General features: G+C 44.5%; 1 protein-coding gene across 2 annotated transcripts; it reads left to right on the top strand.

Moving 5' to 3' along the window:
* Positions 1-936: 936 nt before the first annotated feature.
* On the top strand, positions 937-19,837 carry RAB5B (RAB5B, member RAS oncogene family). 2 transcript variants are annotated; one of them, XM_070410035.1, is made up of 6 exons: positions 937-1,035; positions 13,484-13,746; positions 15,096-15,247; positions 16,114-16,236; positions 16,840-16,933; positions 17,234-19,837. In XM_070410035.1, exons 2-6 carry the CDS (start codon positions 13,584-13,586, stop codon positions 17,347-17,349), a joined length of 648 nt encoding a protein of 215 aa, XP_070266136.1. In that variant the 5' UTR covers positions 937-1,035; positions 13,484-13,583; the 3' UTR covers positions 17,350-19,837. The 2 variants fall into 2 exon arrangements, with proteins under 2 accessions (XP_070266136.1, XP_070266135.1); XM_070410034.1 differs by lacking the exon at positions 937-1,035 and adding an exon at positions 11,936-12,034.
* The last annotated feature ends 1,749 nt before the right edge of the window (positions 19,838-21,586 follow it).

Genomic DNA, 21,586 nt, shown 5'->3' with positions numbered 1-21,586 from the left:
CCCCCACCCCTCTCCCCCAACTCACATATAACCACAGACACATATACTGAGTTCTGGAATTTCAGTGTTAGGAAGGGCTGGAGAGCAGCAATATGATTGCTGGTGGGCTCCACGGAATTCACCTCGACACTGCATTTCCCAGTAAGCTCGTCATTTTTCCTTTTTGTTGCATATCACAGACACCAAAGTTTTTTAAATATACGTTATTCACCTTTATAATACGATTCATAATACTGTCAACTGTCTGGATGAAAAATTATTATGAAGGGGCTAAAGTCTCCTCAAGCTACCGGTTCGTGGGGCTGCCATTGTCTCCCCTCATTAAAGTCATCTCAGACCGCCCACCCTAAAATTCCCTGTACTCTGAGGCCCCACTAAAAGGAGGAAGCCCCGACTTCAAGGCTGCTTAAACCCCCAGGCTCCGGCTCCCACGGAGAGGTATTTCCCTTCACGCCCGCAAATTGGTCCTGGAGGGAGGGGCGCTCGTCAGTCCCTGCCAAATCCGGGGGGAGGGGCGAAGGTCAGAGGCTTCTTTCAACCCCGCCTTGCCTGCCATTCAAGTCCCGAACTTTCGCAGTACTGGTTAAAGTTTCCCTTTGGCCCGCCTCCGTCACTCACCTGATTAGATGTTTATGAGTCAAAAGGCGGGGTCATGAGGGTGTCAAGAGTTTATTGGCTGGTCTGTACGCCTGTCAACAGTGTTACCGCCTCCTGTCTCGGGGAGCTCCCTCGTCAATGGCTCCTCACCTTGTCCATATTCAAGATTTCCCTCTTCCTATTGGCCTGGGGACACGCCTGTCCGGTCCCAGGCTCTTCCTCGTTGGTGACAGCGCCGAAACAGGCCCGCCTTTCTCCGGAGGATTGGCGGAGCGGCGCACACAGAGCCCACCCTTGATGGTAGGCGTAATCGTGCTATTGGCCGGGGCCCCCGCCCCAGGACGAGGAGGAGGAGGAGGGGCTGGAGGGTTTGGTTGAGCTGCGGCTGTTTGTCTGTTCGACACAGGCTTGGGCACGACGGGGAAGACGGAGCCCCAGGTACCGGGCTGATGGAGCCCTGTAGGGTAGGGGCGGAGGCGCCCGGGAGAGGAGAGCAGCCTGGCCTGAGAGCAGAGGCGGGTCTGGGCCTCAGCGATGGGGTTAGAGCGGCCCGCTGGAGAGGGGAGAAGGGGGCCGGGCCCCGGCAGGCCTTATGGGGGCGCTGGGGAGGGGGCTAGGCGGGCTGGGAGCCCGAAGTTGGTGAGGCTGGGTTCTGCCGGCGGCGGGGCTGGGGGTGGGCACGCGAGGCCGCGGTCTGTGTGAGGGCAGGGCAGGCCTCATTGAGCAGCGCTGAGAGGGAGGAGCTGGAGGAAAGGCCGGGCAGCCGGTGAGGTAAGCCCATCTGCGGGGAGGTGAGGAGGGGTCAGCCCCAACGCCCGGCCCCGAGCGTCACCGGGGCTGGCGCTCTCCAGAGGTCTGATTGGAAGGGCCCAAGAAGGGTTCTGAGTTGGGTAGGAAGCCTTCTTTTTCCGGGAAAGTGACAATTATAACAATAGCGAGGGTGCCCCGGAGTGGAGCGGAGAGGAGGCTTTGGGTTCGGGAGGCCAGCGAAGGAAGCTTTCCTAACCGAGAAGGCTGAGGTAGTTGGGGAGCTGGACGCAGGGCCTGGTGTCACCGTGCAGCTTGTGGGGTCGCTCCAGGGTGGGCTGGAGGCTCTGGGGCTTGGGAGACCCACTCTGTTGTTCCCATTGAGTGTGGAGATGTGGTGACTGGAAGTTTTGGGTACTCCCAGGGTAGCCAATGAAAACAAACGTAATTTTTTTTTTTCCTGTGACTGTTGGCTGTTCCAAACTCAGACCCTACACTTTCTCTTGGCTTCAGCTGGAGAGTGCACGCTCTCTGTTTCTTCCTATCAGCCTCGGATGGCTTAGGGTGCAGTCCTTGTGCAAGAGCTGAGAAGTTGGATTTGGGGGGATGTTTGCTTCTTTTCCCACGCAGTATTGTGGTCTGTGGTGGATACCATAGCTCTCACTTGGAAGTGGGGAATGAGCAAGCTCCTCTGCCCTGGAAAGGGGCTGAGGGATTCCCCAGCCCCCAGGAGAGCTTCCAACCATAGTTAGTGAAACTTTGTAGGACTTAGACTTGGTTGTTTCCTAGGCAGGTAATGATTAGGTGGAACCAACCCTGGAAATAAGAAGTGATATCACTTGAGGAAGGGATTTGGGGAAGAGAAATTCTGTTCCACCAGGTTGCCATCACCCCTGTTCTTTGTTTACTTCTTCAGGAGCCCCGGTTAGAAATAGCAAAAACAGCCCTGGCTGGTTTGGCTCAGTGGATAGAGCATCCGCCTGCGGGTTGAAGGGTCCCAGGTTCAATTCCAGTCAAGAGCATATGCCCGGGTTGCGGGCTGGGTGCCCAGTAGGGGGCGTGCAGGAGGCAGCCCATCAGTGATTCTTTCTCATCATTGATGTTTCTATCCCTTCCTCTCCCTTCCTCTCTGTAATCAATAAAAATATATTTTAAAAAAAATAGCAAACAGTAAGGCACTTGGGGAAAGGGGTGAGTAGAGAAAAGGAAGATGTATTTCTAAGGCACAGGAGTCCCCTCCTCCCATATGTTTTTAATGGTCTTCTGACCTTAGTCTCCCATAGATTGGATCTTTTTGGGTTTTCCCTTATACTTCCTCCTTTTTTCCTTTTATACCAATGTATTTTGTAACTACATTTCTTCTTAATGTGAAAAGTAATATGTACATATTTTTAAATATTCAAGCTGTACATAAGTGTAAAAAGTGTAAATCCCCCCACATATAACCTCACCAATTACATTTCATCCAGAAAGGTCAGAGATAAGGGATAGCAGATGAGACTAATCTTGCTTTGCTTTGGGGAATGTGCCACCAAAGGCAATTTTGTTTTATGTTCCTACCAAACGCTGGTCTCGTTCTTTTCAGTTTCCCTTCTGGGATGATTCTCTTATTTATTGTGCTCCTTTCACAGTTCTTCTTGTCTTGCGTCTATCAAATTCAGACAAGCAAAGAGCTGTACTCTGGGTTATCCCTCACCTTACACACACCCCAGTTGTGCGGTGGGTATCTTAGAAAATGCCCAGATAGATGGCCAAAACTTTTTTCTCTTTTTTTTTAAAAAAATATATTTTATTGATTTTTTACAGAGAGGAAGGGAGAGAGATAGTCAGAAACATCGATGAGAGAGAGACATCGATCAGCTGCCTCCTACACATCCCCCACTGGGGATGTGCCCGCAACCCAGGCACATGCCCTTGACCGGAATCGAACCCGGGACCCCTCAGTCCGCAGGCCGACGCTCCATCCAGTGAGCCAAACCGGCTTCGGCAACTTTTTTCTCTTTTATGAGCAGGGAAAAAACATGAAGGAGAATCATTTTGTTTGGGAGTACTATTGGCATCTCTGCTAAATGAGAAATTTGAGACTTCTATCTTCTTGTTCATGGTCTCTGCCTGTGTAGGTTATATGACTGTCCCTTCATTATCCTAAAAGAAGATGATGGTTCTCCTAAGGGTCCCTTGTATCTTTCTATGAGAAGCTCCCAAGTTTCTCTAGATAAGAAATTGGCTGTCCTTTAAACCTAGCACAACTGGGACATTTCATACTACCTCCTTGTTGAATTTATCCTTACTGGTTTTAGAAGTCCTCTGATATGCCCAGCCTTTGTACAGAAACCTTGACTGTGTCCCCCCAGGAGTTTTTATTTCCTCTCCGGCAAAGCCAGTCCTAGAGAAAATTGTAGGAGTTTGTATGTGTGCGTTTTAATCCTCTCTAGACTTCGCCGTGTTCTACATCCTGGTGATATCCTGTCCCTTTCTTTATATATTTCTGGGTCTTTTCTACCTTCCCCTTAATCAAAGCCGATCTTTAAGAAATGATCTGGAATTGCTTCATATTAAGGTATAAGTAACCAATAGTCCCTTAAAGTATTAATCTTCCCAAGAGTTTTTGTTTCATAAGAAGGAGCTAAGGAGTGGAATTATCAATATAGAATTTCAAACATAAACCTTGAGTTACAAAAATTTACTTGGAGAAGGGGGCTTTCCTATTGCCCTTGAAGTCATACCTTATATCCTCTCTTACTTTGCCCAGGAGCAAGATTGCTCTTCTATAGTTTGCTTGTTTGTGTGCATAGATAAGGATTTGACTTCTGAGGAGGCAGAGGGTAGGAGAAATAAGTGTATAGCTCCTATTCCTAAGGCATTCAGATTGGAAAGTAAACAAAGTGTAAGACAGTGACTTAAGGAAATGCAACAGCTCTCTAGGAGGAAGGATACCTTAAAACCCTACACAGTACACTCCCACTTCCCAAGAGTATTTTAGGAAAGATTTAGTCATTGACTGAATAGTAACTAAGCTGAGTAAAGTGTGAGCAAAGTCTGTGCAGATTTCTGAACCAGGTTGTAGCTTCTGTTTAAGGACCGTGGGTACCTTTTCAGTGTCCTCAAGCTCTGTGGTGATATGAGTATTTGTGTGTGTGTTGTTTTTGTTAATCCTCACCCGAGGAGATAATGGCCCAAAGTTTTTTGAACATTAATATCAACTGAAAATTCAGGGAATTTTCTTATTTAGCCGTAGTTGCTTCAGTGTTAGGGTGGGAGGGCCACAGGTTCGGTGTGATTAGGCCATTTGAGGCATAGTAACGGGTGACAGGAAAAGCAGTTAGCCCATATGAGTTGCAACAGCACCTTGTGGGTTGGGTCCCTAGGGGGCCCTCCATCCAAGGGAGATCACAAAGCAGCCAGGGAGAGAATTGGTTCTCTGAGGCTGATTAAAAACTTTTCCAACTGGAAATAAGTAAGAAGCTATCCAGATGGCATGGAAGGGGAGGAGTTAATGGAGGGAGGAAGCAGGATTGCTTTGGCCTTAATATAAGGAGCATTTAATGAACATCTGCTAGGGATCAGGTATTGTGCTCTGCTCTGGAGATTCAAAATAACATAAAAAGTAGTCACACTTTTTGAGAAGTACATAGTTTAAACTAATATGACATAATAAATGCTGTGATAGTAATACAGTCTTAATACTGTGTGACCCCAGAGGAAGCAGTGATGAATACTGCTGGGGTGAGAGGGTAATTATGCAATTTCATAGAGAAGGTGACATTTGAGCTGGGCTTTAAAAAAATACATTAGAAGTTTGCTAGGCAGGCAAGGTGTGAACGGGCATTCCAATCTTTCCTAGGTCAATAGTAGGGAGTTTGTACTATCATGCTGATAAGAGAGAAGTATGCTTTTTGCCTCTTAGGAAAATATAAGGGAAAGAGAGGGGGAAGTGGAAGGACTCTCTCATTCAAGCCAGTGATTCACTGGTTAACATTAGATCAACACAATGAAAGAGCTGAGCCAAATGGTGGAGCTCTCAGTTCAAGATGTTTGTAATTTGGAATCTAAATAAAGTTTGCAAGTTGAAGGTTTTTACTGGCTTCTGCCCTATCTTCCATACTCAATAAATCTCTCCCATTAATCCCAAGGCCCACTGAATTCTGCAAAAGTTACCACTTCTTTCCCTATCACCTTCCATTAAATTGTTTCTTTCAGCTGTCCTGGCAGGCGTTGGTCAAGACCTTCTGGAAAGGCATAATAATGAGTCCTTTTGTCAGAAGGATGTGGGACTGGATCCCAGTACACAGGGAAAGCCTAGGTCTTCCTAACATTTAGTCGCAAAGGAAGTACTTATCTAAAATGAATAGAGGCAGAAATTCTATCCAATCTCAGCTCTTGTTCCTGTCCTGGTGCCCTCTTCAGAGTTCAGTATCTATTGCTTCCCTAGGAGGTATAGTGGTATAATAGTAGCAAGAGTACCTGACTGGGAGTACCTGTTAGAGAAGATTTGCTACTAAACAGCTGTGTGACAGCTGATAGCTGTCTGTATGGTAACACCAGGCAAGGTGATTAATTTTATGTGCCTTGGTTTCCTCACCTATAAAATACAGAGACTGGGCTAGATGACCTCTAGATTGCTCCTTACCTGGCAAACTGACTTTACACGGCTGACATTTGGGAATGGGCTAGCTAGACTCTAGTGGCTATATACTTGGAACTCAGTCTCTGTAGATAGGTGAGAGGCTTCATATGTAGTAGGCATATGCTACCAAGTGGAAGGAAGCCAAAGGAAAAGTTGTGTTCTAACTGGGATCAGCTGGCTGAGAAAGCCTTCCTATTCATACTTTCCTGCACTGGTGGGAGAGCTGCCCATCTAAAAAGAACTTGCCCCTTTATCCTCCCTCTTTCCCCTCTCTCAGTAGGCTGTTGCCAGGGTCAAGCCTCAGTCCTCCCTAGTTGATGGTCATCTGATAAGTCATTCTTGTGGAGCTGTACTTCTAAGGGAAGTTAAGTCTGGTTTCTTCTCTTCTGAACTGAAAGGGTTGAAAGGAAAATCTCCTTCCTCCCTCTTTATTTTTGTCTCAGGTCTGGAAGTAATAATCATCACACTACTTGACTGGTTGGCTGTGGTTTATTGTTTACCCTTGAATGGACCATTTGCCCACTATCAACTCTTAGCAAAAAAGCCACTACCAGAATAGTGAAGTCAATTGAATCTTACAGATATTATTTCATTTTTGTACCCCTGATTTTTTGAGAGTGTAGCTAGCTATTGCATAAAAAAAGCCATGATGCCCTTAAAAATACGTTGGGATTAAAGATCAAGGCATAGCGATGGACAGCCCATCAATTCCTGTGAACAGGGAAGGAGGACATATTGAGGGTGACACATTGGGGTGGGAGGTAGTCTTTTATAACCCACTGGTTACTGATCTCTGATAAGCCAAGGTTGCTTAGTAGCAAGAAAGTTTGCTGATTGTGTGTCTGAGCTCTGGTTTGACTTACTGTCTGGGGGGGTTATTGACCAGGGCTTTGCAACCTGAGTATGTCTGTGACTGTTTCCTATCTTCATTCTTCCCCAACTCCCTACTGTTTTCCCAAGCCTTCAGTGATGTGTCTGCCCATGAGAATTCAGTCTACTCTAATTTCCATGTTTTAATTTTGTAGAATAGTAACATTAAGGCTTAGTGTTCTGCCCCTTAGATCATATGTTTTAAAATAGATAAAAAGGTAGACCAGCTGGGTATGGCTCAGCAGTTGAGCATCCATCCGGAAACTAAGCTCACCGGTTCAACTCCCAGTCAGGGCATATGCCTGAATTGGGGGCTCAAACCCAGTAGGGGGCATGCAGGAGGCAGCTGATCAATGATTCTCATCATTGATGTTTCTATCTCTCCCTCTACCTTCCTCTCTGAAATCCATTAAAAAAAATTTTTTTTTTAAAGGTAAAGGAATAAGTTGAAGATTCTAGTAACTTTTCCTGTTGTTTCTTTAGAGTACTGTATAATATATGCCCTGGCTGAGTGGCTAAGTTGATTGGAGTGTCATCCCATACACCAAAAAGTTGCAGGTTTGATCCCCAGTCAGGGCATGTATGGGAGGTAACCGATCAATGTTTCTCCCTTCCTCTTTCTCTAAAAATCAATAAAAATATATTATCAGGTGAGGATTTAAAAAAGAGTATAGTCTTATGTCACACCTAAAGGAAACTTGATCAGTTTATTATCTGCAGTTATTTTTATTTTTGTTTTTTTGTTTTCATCTTTTTTTAAAAATATATTTTATTGATTTTTTACAGAGAGGAAGGGAGAGAGATAGAGAGTTAGAAACATCGATCAGCTGCCTCCTGCACATCTCCTACTGGGGATGTGCCCACAACCCAGGTACATGAACCTGGGACCTTTCAGTCTGCAGGCCGACGCTCTATCCACTGAGCCAAACCGGTCTCGGCTGTTTTCATCTTTAATTTTTTATTGGTTAAGGTATTACAAGGGTGTCCTCATCCCCCCCCCCCCCCATTAACCCCCAACCTCCCCCCCACACAGTTTTTTTTTTTAATGTAGTTATTTTTCTATTGTGTCATCTGTTTTCAAATTTAAAGTGTAGAGTTTTATGATGACCTAGCCTCTTTTCCTATGAAACAATGTATATGAACCACATAAATAGGTTTTTAAAAATAATTCATCCTGCCCATCCGCATGGCTCAGTGGTTGAATGTTAACCTGTATACCAGGAGGTCATAGTTGAATTCCCGGTCAGGGCACATGCCCAGGTTGCAGGCTTGATCCCCAGTAGGGGGCATGCAGGAGGCAGCCGATCAATGATTTTCTCTCACCATTGATGTTTCTCTCTCTCTCCCTTCCTCTCTAAAATCAATAAAAATATATTTTGAAAGATAATAACTCATCCTCACAGAAGTTGAGTAACCCTAAGAGAAACAAATTTCTTAAATGTACCCAGAACTTTGGATTCAAATCCTGCTCTTTGCTACTCTCCCCTCTCCCCTGTTCATCCTTATAGATAAGGAAGCTGAGGCTCAGAAAGGCAAAAGAGAGTGAGTAGCCTAAGATCACAGTGGGTTAACTGAGAAAGGGAATAAAATTCAGGCTTGCACAATAACAAAGCCCTTACCACTACATGGGATTGTGTCTGTCTAGTTTGGCTTTCAGTTTTCATAACTTTAGTAGCAGGATTGGAGAATCCTCTAATCCCTGTACTCAGTCCTCATCTTAATTCCATCTAGGAGTGAAATAACTATGGCCTATAGGCTGGCTAGAGACTAGACTTCCTTCCATCCCCTACTACCCTATCTTTCAGTGTCAGGCCTCTCTAAAGCAGTGTTTTGTTTTGTTTTTTTTTAAATATATTTTATTGATTTTTTACAGAGAGGAAGGGAGAGGGATAGAGAGTTAGAAACATCGATGAGAGAGAAACATCGACCAGCTGCCTCCTGCACACTCCCCACTGGGGATGTGCCCGCAACCAAGGTACATGCCCTTGACCGGAATCGAACCTGGGACCTTTCTTTTTTTCTTTTTTTTTTTTTAAATATATTTTATTGATTTTTTACAGAGAGGAAGGGAGAGGGATAGAGAGCCAGAAACATCGATGAGAGAGAAACATCGATCAGCTGCCTCCTGCACATCTCCTACTGGGGATGTGCCCACAACCCAGGTACATGCCCCTGACCGGAATCGAACCTGGGACCTTTCAGTCTGCAGGCCGACGCTCTATCCACTGAGCCAAACCGGTTTTGGCGAACCTGGGACCTTTCAGTCCGCAGGCCGACGCTCTATCCACTGAGCCAAACCGGTTTGGCTAAAGCAGTGTTTTTAAAATTATTTTGATCACGACTCACTTTTTTAAAAAAAAGGCATTTTACATCAAAATTCAGTGTGTGTACATATACAAGAGACATTTTTACGACATGATTCTTTTTTGTTGTTTTTGCTATTAATCCTCACCTGAGGATATTTTTTCCCATTGACTTTTTTAGAGAGAGTAGAAAGGAGGGAGGGGGTGGTGAGAGAGGGAAACATCAATTGGTTGCTGTCAGCACACACCCTGACTGGGACAGGGATCAGACCTGCAACCCAGGTATTCCCAGTTGACTGGGAATCAAACCCAAGACCCTTTAATGCAGTGGTTCTCAACCTTCTGGCCCTTTAAATACAGTTCCTCATGTTGTGACCCAACCATAAAATTATTTTCGTTGCTACTTCATAACTGTAATGTTGCTACTGTTATTAATCGTAATGTAAATATCTGATATGCATGATGGTCTTAGGCGACCCCTGGGAAAGGGTCGTTCCACTACCAAAGGGGTCGCGACCCACAGGTTGAGAACCGCTGCTTTAATGTGTGGCCAACACTCTAACCACTGAGAAACACAGGCCAGGGCACAACATGATTCTTATGCTTACTATTTGTAGTTACGCTTAATTTTCTTTTTAATATACTTACCATCATCCACCAAGTCATTTCACGGCCACTATTGGCTTATAGCCTCAGTTTGAGAAACTAAAGGTTTGAGGGTGAAAACAGCTAAAGAACTATAACATTGGTTAAGAAGCTAATTAATACTGGTTTTTGCACTACAGAATTTTGGGTTTCATGGACCAATTAATTTTAATTGTTTTTTCCCCCCAAGTAATTATATTTAGAAAGTTTACTACTGCCTGTCACCATAAATTTTTTAAGCATTAAAAAAAAAAAAAAAAAAAAAACCCACCCAAACAGTTGTTTAGGAAGTTTTTAAAAAATATATTTCCTGTTAAAAAAGAATTATGTAGAATGAAAAAAATCTGAATCCTTCACATACCATTTTTCTCATTCCCACTCTCTTCCGAGGTAACCACTGTTAACAAATGGATGTGTATCTTTCCATACTTTTTTCTGTGCAGAACTGTCTTTTTTACAGAAATAGGATCCAACCACATGTTTTAGTCTACAGCATATTTTTTACTTCACAATAGATTTTAGAGGTTTTTCATATATATATATATGTGTGTGTGTGTATATATATATATATTTGAGAGAAAATTAATTCTAAGAAATTATAAATCTTGTTATAAAGAATATATTCAAGTTTAATAAATTTAGCTTTATGAAAAACATGCTATATTGTCTTTATTTTTATCATTTCATCATAGACCAGTGAAAACTTAATAAAAAAATGGCATATATGAATCTGGATTCTTAGGATACACTGGCCTAAGAGACTATAGAATACCTAGGAGGATCAGAGTAATTTGTTCCATTCCTCTGTCTTACTCTAATATACTTTTCTAAGTTCTCACTTCTATCTCATTCCTCTTCCAATTTTCTCTTTATAGTTTTTTGTGGGGTTTTTTGTTGTTTGTTGTTTTGTTTTTTTTAGAGAGAGAAACATTGATTTGCTGTTCCCACTTATTGGTTGATTCTTGTATGTGCCCTGACTAGGGATCAACCCCGCAACCTTGACATATCAGGAAGATGCTCCAACCAACTCAGCCAGCCAGCCAGAGCCGACACTTTCTTTTTTCTCTCTTTTATGTTATGGTTGCTTTTTAGGAATATATTGATAACCAATTCTGAATTATACCTTAGTATATTAAATTGATCTTTTCTGTGAATTAGGGCCACTCAGTAGCAAAACTATCTCATTTATTAATGCTATGCAAAATAAATCTTTCACTTAGTCCTTATAGCCACTCTATGAGGTAGGCATTTTTTCCATTTTATAAAAGTAGAAGGTAAGACTTGAGCAGAACATATTTTTTCTTTCTTTTTAAAATTGAATTTAGAGAGAGAGGAATGGAAAGAGAGAGAGAGAGAGAAACTGTATTTGTTCCACTTATTTATGCATTCATTGGTTTCTTCTTATATGTGCCCTGAGGGGATCAAACCTGCAACCTTGGCTTATGGGGACAATGCTCTAACCAACTGAGCTACCTGGCCAAGGCCAGAAAATTTTTCTTGATGTCATATTAAAATGATTAGTAACTTAATAATCATTTGAGCACTTTAGGTCAAACACACAAATTCTTTATGTGTGTTATCTCATTGAATCCTCACAACCTTAGGAAGTAGGTCCTCATAAGGCTGTTACCCATTCTACAGATGAGAAAAGGAGTACACTGATAAGATTTAGTAACTGGCCCAAAGTTGCACAGCTAATAAGCAGAACTGTAAAATAAACCCAGCGAATTGTACTCCACAGCCACAGAATTGGACTCTGCACTGCCTCCTGTATGATTTTTCTGTCTTTACTGGGATTGCAGAGATTTTAACCCTGATTTGACTTCAAAACAACTTGCTATAGTGACAAAATGTTTCCCCACATATACTGTAGAGTATGATGATTGTGGCGTCACTAGAGAAGGGAAAAATTAATTTGAACAAGCAAAGTACAACCCAAGCAATGCTTAGATTTTAGAAGCTTTGAATGCTCTAATCATACTAACTTCTTCTTTGAATGCCTTAGTTTCTTTCCCCCTCAGAGTCAGACTGATGAAGTATTCAGGTTTGCATGATTAGCCTCCTGAAGCCCTACTTCTCTCTCTGCCTCCTCCAGCACCAGCTTTCCTAGCCTCTTGGAAGGAAGGTAGAGAAGGCTCGATTGGCTACCTCCTGTACACCTCAAGTTTATTCTTTCATCAAATATTTATTGCTTGAAGACTTACTCTTACACCATCCCCTGGAGATTCCTGCATGTGTTTAGAAGGTATACCTTCTTTCTCTGTCTCTAATTTGGAGGACTACAGCTGTTAGGATGGAGGGTAATCTAATCCCTAAGCACTAGGAAGACAGCTGCAAGTTGAGAGCAGGTCAAGCCTACTGACTCTTAGACTTAAGAAACTTTCAGACGTGGGGAGGTGGCAGAAGCAAAATGAAAGAGTTGATGTTTCTCTACTCACCTTTGACCATAAATGTGTAGATTTTCTGGCAATTGGACCTTGGTTAGATTTTCAGAAATATCAAGAAGACTGGTCATATATGAAGGATACAGAACCAGAAGATAGCCCTCCACTATTAGGAGGATTGACATTCCCACACCACTAGAATGAATCCCTTCTTTTGAAAGCTAGAAAAAAGCAGAGCAGGAGGAAGAAAAAGGACAGCCCCAAGCCCTAGCTGGTATGGTTCAGTTGGTTGAGTGTTGTCCTGTGCACCAAAAAGTCGCTAGTTTAATTCCCTGTTAGGGTACATGCCAGGGTTGCAGGCTCGATCCCCAGTAGGGGGTGTACAAGAGGTAGCCAATCGATATTTCTCTCTCACATCGATGTTTCTCTCTCCCAACGATGTTTCTCCCTTTCCCTCCCTCCCTCTCTAAAATCAATTTTAAAAAAAGAAATAAAAACACTAACAAACAAAAAATAAAGTCAATAAAAACATTTTTTAAAAAAAGGACAGCCCCAGGAAACCAGGGAGATACTGAGGATCTATGGTACTTGTAGGTGGATCTAGATGTTCTTCAGGCCAACTAAAAGTTGACCAATTTGCTATTCTTTAAAGACATGGTGAGAAATTAATGGAAGGAGTAAAGACTTCTTCTACACAGTTTTCAGTCTCCATTTTGGCTCCGTTGGCACTTGGGGATTATGTAGTAGTGTAAACTCTACTTCAGATGCAGTTCTTATTTTATTGTTCTCCACTCTTACCACTGAGTGTCAGCTGCCTGGTTACACTCAGTGGTGTAACCACATGGTGGATGATTATAAGATCACTAGAGGCCCGGTGTACGAAATTCGTGCACAGGTAGGGTCCCTAGGCCTGGTCAGCAATCAGGGCCGATTGGGGCCTTCCGGCTGCCAGCCAGGACCTTCCTTCCCCAGCTGCCGGCTAGGGCCTTCCTTCGTTCCACGCCACCCCCTGGTGGTCAGCGCACGTCATAGCGATCGATCAAACTCCAGGCCTCCCGGTCTAACTCCCGAGGGGACACTGCATATTAGCCTTTTATATATATATAGATAGATAGGAGCAAAGAAATGAAGAGATTCTATCCTTTGTCTAAAAAGTTCTCTCTCATCGATGTTTCTGGCTCTCTATCTCTCTCCCTTTCTCTCTGTAAAAAATCAATAAAAAATATATTAAAAAAAAATAAAAATAAAAATAAAAAGTAATTGTAACTATAATGGGTCTGTTTTAATTTTACCCGATTTTTTTCTTACAGGACTGTTGAAGCCTGGAAGTCCCCTCCCCTCCCCCCTCCCCCTTTTGCCGCTCTGTGGCATTCCCCTCCCTCCACCCTTTCCCACTCTGAAAATCTAGCCATGACTAGCAGAAGCACAGCCAGGCCCAATGGGCAGCCCCAGGCCAGCAAAATATGCCAGTTCAAATTGGTCCTGTTGGGTGAATCTGCAGTGGGAAAGTCTAGCCTGGTGTTACGTTTTGTCAAAGGACAATTCCATGAGTACCAGGAGAGCACCATTGGAGGTGAGTATCTCAGGGAAAGAAAAGGTTCAATGCTTAGTAAGGCTTTTGAAGGGAGATCTAGGGACCTAACTGAAGCTGGCCGTTTTAGCTCCCTGGAATGGAAATCCTTTATAAAACAGAAAGAAAGGAAAAGCCATAATGCCAAAAAGCAGGTATATATTCATCTTCTTGCTTTCTACAAGAAAGAAGATTGACCTTAGCTCACCAATAAAACCACTAATTTTTATCTGTCTCCCTCCCCCTATTCTCATCTGAATCCCAGTCAAGTTCAGCTGAGTGTCATCTTGAGCAGGGGTGGTTTGGAGCAGATTCATAATCAGAGATGCACACCAGAATCATCTGGGGAACATTTTCATCCTATGCATGCTTGGGCCCTACCCTAGATCTACTGATTAGTGTTGAAGGCGGTAGGGGTGTAGGCATATATGTATGTGCATTCTGATGCACATATCTGATAAAATAGAGGCTGGAATTAAATATGAAAGATAAGGCCATTTGCCTTTCCCACATTTGCTACCTTCTCCCTGCCACTACCTCAAAAGTAGGTTGCTAATTCAATAAAAGATCACTTATGAGAACTCCATGTTACTATTTCCCCGCCTGTACTAGTCACCTTGAAAATGTGGTATTCTTGCCCTAGCCGGCTTGGCTCAGTGGATAGAGCGTCGGCCTGCGGACCAAAGGGTCCCCAGTTCAATTCCAGGCACATACCTCAGGCCCTGGTTGAGGCGTGTGCAGGAGGCAACCAATCAATGTGTTTCTCTTACATTGATGTTTCTTCCCTGTCTTTCCTTCTCTCTTGCACTCTCTCTAAAAGATCAATGGAAAAATATCCTCGAGTGAGGATTAACAAAATATAAATAAATAAAATGTTCTTTAAAAAAAAAGAAAATGTGGTGGTCTTAGGCTAGCAGAAAATTATAGAAAAAGTAACAGACAAATAACATTGATAAAGGTGGGACCTCCCATCAAACTTTAAAATCTTCTAATCAGTTATTTTTTTTCTTCTCTATTCAGTTCTTGATGTGAGTTTTATCTGAAGCTTATTATCTCTGTCATTATCTCTTATTTTGGTTAGAAGAGGGATGACTCTGGTGTAAGTGCCAGTTCTTTCTGTCCCTCATACTTTATTTATGATGTGCACCCACTCCTTAGATGAGAGAAACTTCTGCAGGAAGGACTTAGCCAAGCATGGTCTTGTGGTCTTACTCCTGGTTCCAGGAATATATATAATTGCTGAATTGCCCAAGTCATGACTGGTCTTAGGCTGAGAGTGGAGATATTTTGAAGGGGTGTGGAATGTTCCCATTCATCCTCTCACAACTGCTTCTCCATTCTCTTATCCATAGCGGCCTTCCTCACCCAGTCCGTTTGCCTAGATGACACAACAGTCAAGTTTGAGATCTGGGACACAGCAGGGCAGGAGCGATACCATAGCTTGGCCCCCATGTACTACAGAGGTGCCCAAGCTGCAATTGTGGTGTATGACATTACTAATCAGGTAAGTGGGCTGAGAGGGTGATCCTTGCTTTCACTTATAGGAATTAAATTAGGTGGGGGAGAGAAAACAAGTTCTCAAAATAACAAAATTATGCTTCCAAGTGCTAAGAAGACAAAGGTAATAAATTATCAGAGACTAGAGGCCCTGTGCATGAAATTCGTGCACTGGGTGAGGGGGGTCCCCCAGCCTGGCCTGTGCCCTCTCACAGTGCGGGAGCCCCTAGACCTATCGCCCCAAAGAGGTAGGCCCCACCCACCCATCCAGGGCTCCTCGATGGATTGCCCCAAAGAGGTAGGATGGAGCCAGGGGTCCCGCCTCTGCGCCGCATAGGGCCGTGGGACCCCCAGGCCTGGCCGCATGGAGTGGCCACTGGGCCCCGCCTCCGCACATGCAGCGTCAAGTCCCCGCCCACCCACACTCGCCCACTGAGCATGCAGCCTCCTAGTGATGGATTGTGGGATTGTGACGGCGTGAGGGCATCACAGAGTGAGGGCGTGACGACCACCTAGGCCAGTAGTCGGCAAACTGCGGCTCGCGAGCCACATGTGGCTCTTTGGCCCCTTGAGTGTGGCTCTTCCACAAAATACCGACTTCTGCACATGGGCCACAAAGTTTCAATCGCACTGTACATGCGCGTCCGCACGTGGTATTTTGTGGAAGAGCCACACTCGGGGCCAAAGAGCCGCATGTGGCTCGCGAGCCGCAGTTTGCCGACCACTGACCTAGGCTATTCTTAGTATAGATGGGTGGTTTCAGTGAGGGAAGACCACCTAGAAGAGGTGAGTTTTGAGACTGGGCTTTAAAGGTGATGGGCCTAGATTGACAGTCATTGCAGCCCACCTATTTTCTTCCTCATGTTTTCCTAGGAAACCTTCGCCCGAGCGAAGACATGGGTAAAGGAACTACAGCGACAGGCCAGTCCTAGCATTGTCATTGCCCTGGCGGGGAACAAAGCTGACCTGGCCAACAAGCGCATGGTGGAGTATGAAGTAAGATGGCCCATGGAGCTCCTTTCTAATACACTCCCTCTGTGCTTGGGACCTCTTTGGTCCAAACCTGCCCTCTCTAGAAACCTCATCTGAGGACGTTCATCATGTCATTCCCCAGTCCTGCACCATGTTAAAAACAGCAACACTGTGACCCTAATGATAGCCAGGAGATTTTAGAGGAGTCAGAAGAAAATTCCAGAGCAGCAAGGTGGGTAGGGAATACCAGCTGTGGGAGTACCAGTGCGAAAACAGGAAGGAGGGAGCAATTGAATTTAAGGGAAGGGACTGTTCAAGGGTCAGAACCCAAAAGCCCCCAACCAGCTTACCTTTCTTTCCCATAATTAGGATTCCTGATATCTGTTCGTTGCATAAAGTGGTCTAGACCATAGGTTATCCTTGAGGGACTTGTCACCAAAATATGGGTCCAGAGCCAGCTGGCTCAGAGGAGAGTTAAGTTGAAGGAACCTAGGACATTGCCTAGCTCTGGTGCTACATGGGAGTGGAAAGGCCATAGTTGTTCTTTTTTAAAAAAATATATATATTTTATTGCCATAGTTGTTGTTAACCTACATTCTGAGCACCACTATACCCCATCCCTTGCAGGAGGCCCAGGCATATGCAGATGACAACAGCTTATTGTTTATGGAGACCTCAGCCAAGACAGCTATGAACGTGAATGATCTCTTCCTGGCAATAGGTAAGGTCAGAGCTGCCTGAGGTCTTCCTGTCTTTTTCCCTTTCCTCCAGGCAAGATCACTAACCCAAGTCATAAGGATGAATGGGAGTGTCTCCTCTGGTGAAATACCTTAACTTTCTATTGTGACCTCCATCCTTTAGCTTGTCTTTAATATAATTTACAAATAGTGAACCCTCTCCTCTTCAGAGCATTCTTTTAATGTTTCACATTTCCCCTTACTTCTCCCCCACCCAGTAGTCTTTTTTTGGGGGGATGAGTTAAAATCTACCACACTTTGTTCCCTTCTCTTTTTGCCTCTAGCTAAGAAGTTGCCAAAGAGTGAACCCCAGAATCTGGGGGGTGCAGCAGGCCGAAGCCGAGGTGTGGATCTCCATGAGCAGTCCCAGCAGAACAAGAGCCAGTGTTGTAGCAACTGAGGGGGTAGCTAGCAGCGAACAAGTATGGAGCTAGCACGAGAGCTAAGAAATAACCTCCATTCCCAACCCTCAGCACACAGCCCCTACGGTAACAGCACACTGAGCCCTGGCTCCCAAGGGCTGCCTCCTGACAGCTCCGTCATGGCACTTTTTAACGCTTCAGCAACCAACACCAGGCAGCTGTTGCCACTGACCTCCTACCCCTACTCTGGGGCTTGGGGGTCAGATCCCCCAGGACTTACCTTCCAAAACAGACTTTCTTCACTTTGTATTATAGGTGCAAGACAGTGACCTACTTACCTTTCCTTCTCCTCCCCACTTTTTCAGAAAACATTTTTTTGTCTCCTGCCCCTTCTGCTTTGGTCAATCCCTGTCCTTGATCCCCTTGTCCTCCTCTCCCTAGGATGGAGGTGGTGAACCCAGGAACTGAGAACAGAGGTTTCTAGTCCAGTCATATTAAGGGCCCTGGGGGAGAGTACGGCTCAGAGCAGGAGGGAGTAAGGAAAATTCCTTTTTGGTTTATTTGGTTGGAGTTTCTCATATTTGAAAACACTGCAGTATCCATGAGTTGGCCTTGTGGAAGGTGTTTCTAGGTAGAGTGAGAATGGGAAGGCAAGCTCTTGGGCACCAGTTGGGAGTCGTGTTGTTAGTTAACTGGGCGGAGGCGGAGGCGGAGGAGAAGGTGGAGGTGCAGTGTCATCTGTGGCTCTGGAACTCTTCCAAGGCCTAGTTCCCCTTCACTCAGTCTCTTAGGTAGCTTCTCCTCCATAGTGGGGGGAACTCTGGACCCCAGAGTCCTCCAAAGAATCTTCACTGGTTGCCTGCATCTTTGGTTCTGCTGTGATCTAACTGGAGGAGGGACCAGTTTCTGACACCCATCCTCTGATTTATACATATGCATTTTTTCCTCTCTGGCCTTTGGATGGCCTCAGCCCCAGCCATTGTATCCCCCTGCAGTTTGCACTTTAATTGATGGTAGTTCAGTTGGGACACTTGTTTTATGGGGGTTTTGATTGATTTACCTGCCCTCTCACCTTTTAAATTAAATGGAATCCAAGATGTATATGAGGTTTGAGGAGGGACTGTCGAGTGGCAGCTACTCAAGCCCAATCTCCAATGCTATCTTGCTCCAACTCTGATTCTTAACCTATGTTCTTGCCAGCCTATATTCTTGGGTCTAGGTCTGCCTTTCCTGGGGAATTAACTGAAGCAACTGGAGAGCGTCTCAGGATAGCACAGACCATGGTAGGGGTGAAGAGGAGTCAGGCAAGAGGGAGGAGTTTTCTCTCCTTCCCCAGGGTTCATGTTCAATTTGACCCACCCATTACCATGTCTTTTCTACTTCCCTGTACATAGGTATGATCTTTATTCCCACTGTACAGTCTGTTCTTTCCCCACCCCCACCCCTCCCATCAGGCCCTATTTCTTTTCTCCATTGTTAGTATCTTCAGTTTAGTCCCACCATGCTTATGCCCATACTCATCCCTCATGCAACCAGTGGCTTAATCCATGTACCACTAGGGGCTAGCACCACAGAGGCCTACTTGTGGCCCCCTTAAAATATAACACCTGTTCCTGTGGTCAGAGAGACTGGCACTGAAGGTCCCTCACAACTGTTTCACATCACCAGACGAAGTTGGTCCTTTCTAAATCTCTAGCCTCTCTTCACATCCCTCATCAGGTATTTTAGGATGTCTTTGGGAAGCCATCAAGGCAGGAGAGCATTCTAAACTTCTTTTTGTTCCAGCCTAGGGTTTTGGGAAAATTGGGGAAAGTAATATAGGAAAGGCCTCAGTGACCTAGGATTGGAACCTTTCTGCCCTTTTGGCTTACAGACTTCCTTCTGTCCCAGAGCAGCTGAGAAATCCATGAGGCTGAGATTCTAAAGGACCCAGCTTAGGTTCTTCCACTTAGGCTTCAATTCCCTTCCTTTTCCAGGGGCAGCCTTAGTTCCCGTGGCCCTGAAATACATACACATTTTGTCTTCCTTTGCCAGCACCTCACCAGCCCCCAACAGCACCCAGTGCATTCTTAAAAGTGGAAGAACTAGGATGGCTCTCTTAAGTCTCTTAGAAATGAAGTTCTTTCTCTGTGCAGCTTTCCCCATGGAGCAGGAGTGAGGACGTTTCATTGCCTTGGGGCTGGGAAACCATTTCTGCCGGCTTCTTCTCCCTCTCCAGCCCCTTTAGGAACAGGATTGGCCTTAGCTTCTGGGCCTATCTGCTGCCTTCCTTCTACTTCCTACCAGCTCTCTGCTTTCCTTTGAGCTCTCTTGGGCTTGGAAATCTTAGTTTTTATTTCGCAGCTCTTCATTTTTTCCTTCAATCAGTTTTTTTTGGGGGGGTTCCCTTTTTTTCTTTTAAGAAAGCATTTGCCTTCCCCCCCCCCCCCCCCTTACTCTTCCAACATAACAATCGTGGTAACAGAATGCGACTGCTGATTTACCGATGTATTTAATGTAAGTAAAAAAGAAAAAAAAAGAAAAGTGTATTGGAGTGTTGCTTCTTTTTTTTTTTTTTACTTTGTCTGACACGAGAAATTTGGAAGAAAGGGCACCCAGTAATTTTATTGCATCAGAAACACACCCTCCCCTGCATGTTGGTGCCTCCTTATTCCCTCTAGTCTGTTCTTGAATAGTGAGATAACCTAACTTGGAAAATAGCATCTTTATTGCTGTTTTTTTTGTTTGTTTGTTTTGGGGGGTATTTTGGAATTTTTCTCACTCATTCATGGATAATAAGGACCATTATAAACTTATGAACAATAATAGTACAGAGGCAGAGCTGCCTCAAACTGATTGTCAAACTGCAGCGGGAAGGCCGGGGAGGGTTGGGGGGCGGGGGGGGGGGGGGGGTAAGAGATCAACTGAAGGACTTGTATGCATGCATATAAGCATAACCAATGGACATAAGATACTGGGGGGTAGGGGAGGCCAGGAGATTGTCAAGGGCAGGGAAAAAAAAGGACACATATGTAATACCCTTTGTAATACTTTAAGCAATAAAAAAAATTTTTTTAATTGATTTTTAGAGAGAGGGAGAGGTGGGGGGAGAGAAACATCGATGTGAGAGAAAAACATTAATTGGCTGCCTCCCATAAAGGCCCCAACCAGGGATAGAACCTGCAACCTGGGTATGTGCCCTGACCAGGATTTGAGCCCGCCACCCTTTGGTGTACAGGAAACTCAACCAACTGGCCCCGGGCTTTATTGCTGTTTAATCTCTCCTATTCCCAGGCCACTAGAGAGCTCATCAAGTCTGACCACAGCTATTTTTTTTTTAGGTTCTCTTAACAGAACATATATATTGAGGGTGGAGGGGTGTCTATGACCTTTGGGCAGATAGTTGATGAGATTGGAGAGGTGGAATTTGTGACTCCTGTGAAGTATTATGCAAAAATGTATGTATTTCTGTAGGGAAAGGGTCCTTTACCTTATTAGTATCTCAAAGGGGACCATGACTTAAAAAAAGATTTAAAAAAAATCACTGCCCTTGCCGGTTTGGCTCAGTGGTTAGAGTGTAGGCCCACAGACCAAAGGGTCAAGGGTTCAATTCCCAGTCAAGGGCACATACCTGGGTTGTAAGTTTGATCCCCGATGTTTCTCTCTCTTCTTCCTTCCCACACTTCCACTCTCTCTAAAGATCAATGGAAAAAGGATTTTAAAAAAATACTGAACTAGCATTTTTTATTGATCATGTGGCTTTACACCAACAGGAAAATTTATCCTGGATCTGCTTTTATTTCCTGCTGTATGTGAAGCCCTTTAGTCTCAGTTTAAATGGAGGTGGGTTGGAGAGAATGATACAAAGAAAAGATTAGGTATGGATGCAGGAGAAGTTTTAAATTCCAAAGAATCTGAAAGGAAAGAGGACTGGTACTAAACAGACCTGGCATTCCAGTCCTCTTGCCAACTTACCAGCTGTGGCCTTGATAAGTGACTTAGCTGCTCTCTGCCTCAGTTTCTTCTGTAAAACAAAGAAAAGTTGTGGTTTAAAGGTCAGTTATGTACAGCATGTGTATGTCACACAAGGAGATGATACTGTTGTTAAGAAATACTCTTATCCTTGGGCTGAGCCTGACTTTTTTTTTTTTTTTTGACACATCGATTGGTTGCCTCCCACTCACGCCCCAACCCAGGGTGAAGATCTGACCTGCAACCCAGGTACCTGCCATTGACCTGTAATCGAACCCAAGACCCTTAGGTGCACAGGCCGACACTCTAACCAATGAGCATGCC

The sequence above is a fragment of the Myotis yumanensis genome, unplaced genomic scaffold (genome assembly GCF_028538775.1).
Source record: "Myotis yumanensis isolate MYYU_CA2020_CCGP unplaced genomic scaffold, mMyoYum1.0.hap1 SCAF_3, whole genome shotgun sequence".
Taxonomy (NCBI): Eukaryota; Metazoa; Chordata; class Mammalia; order Chiroptera; family Vespertilionidae; genus Myotis; species Myotis yumanensis.
Note: the sequence above shows the minus strand (reverse complement) of the source record. Positions and strands in the feature narration are given on the sequence as shown.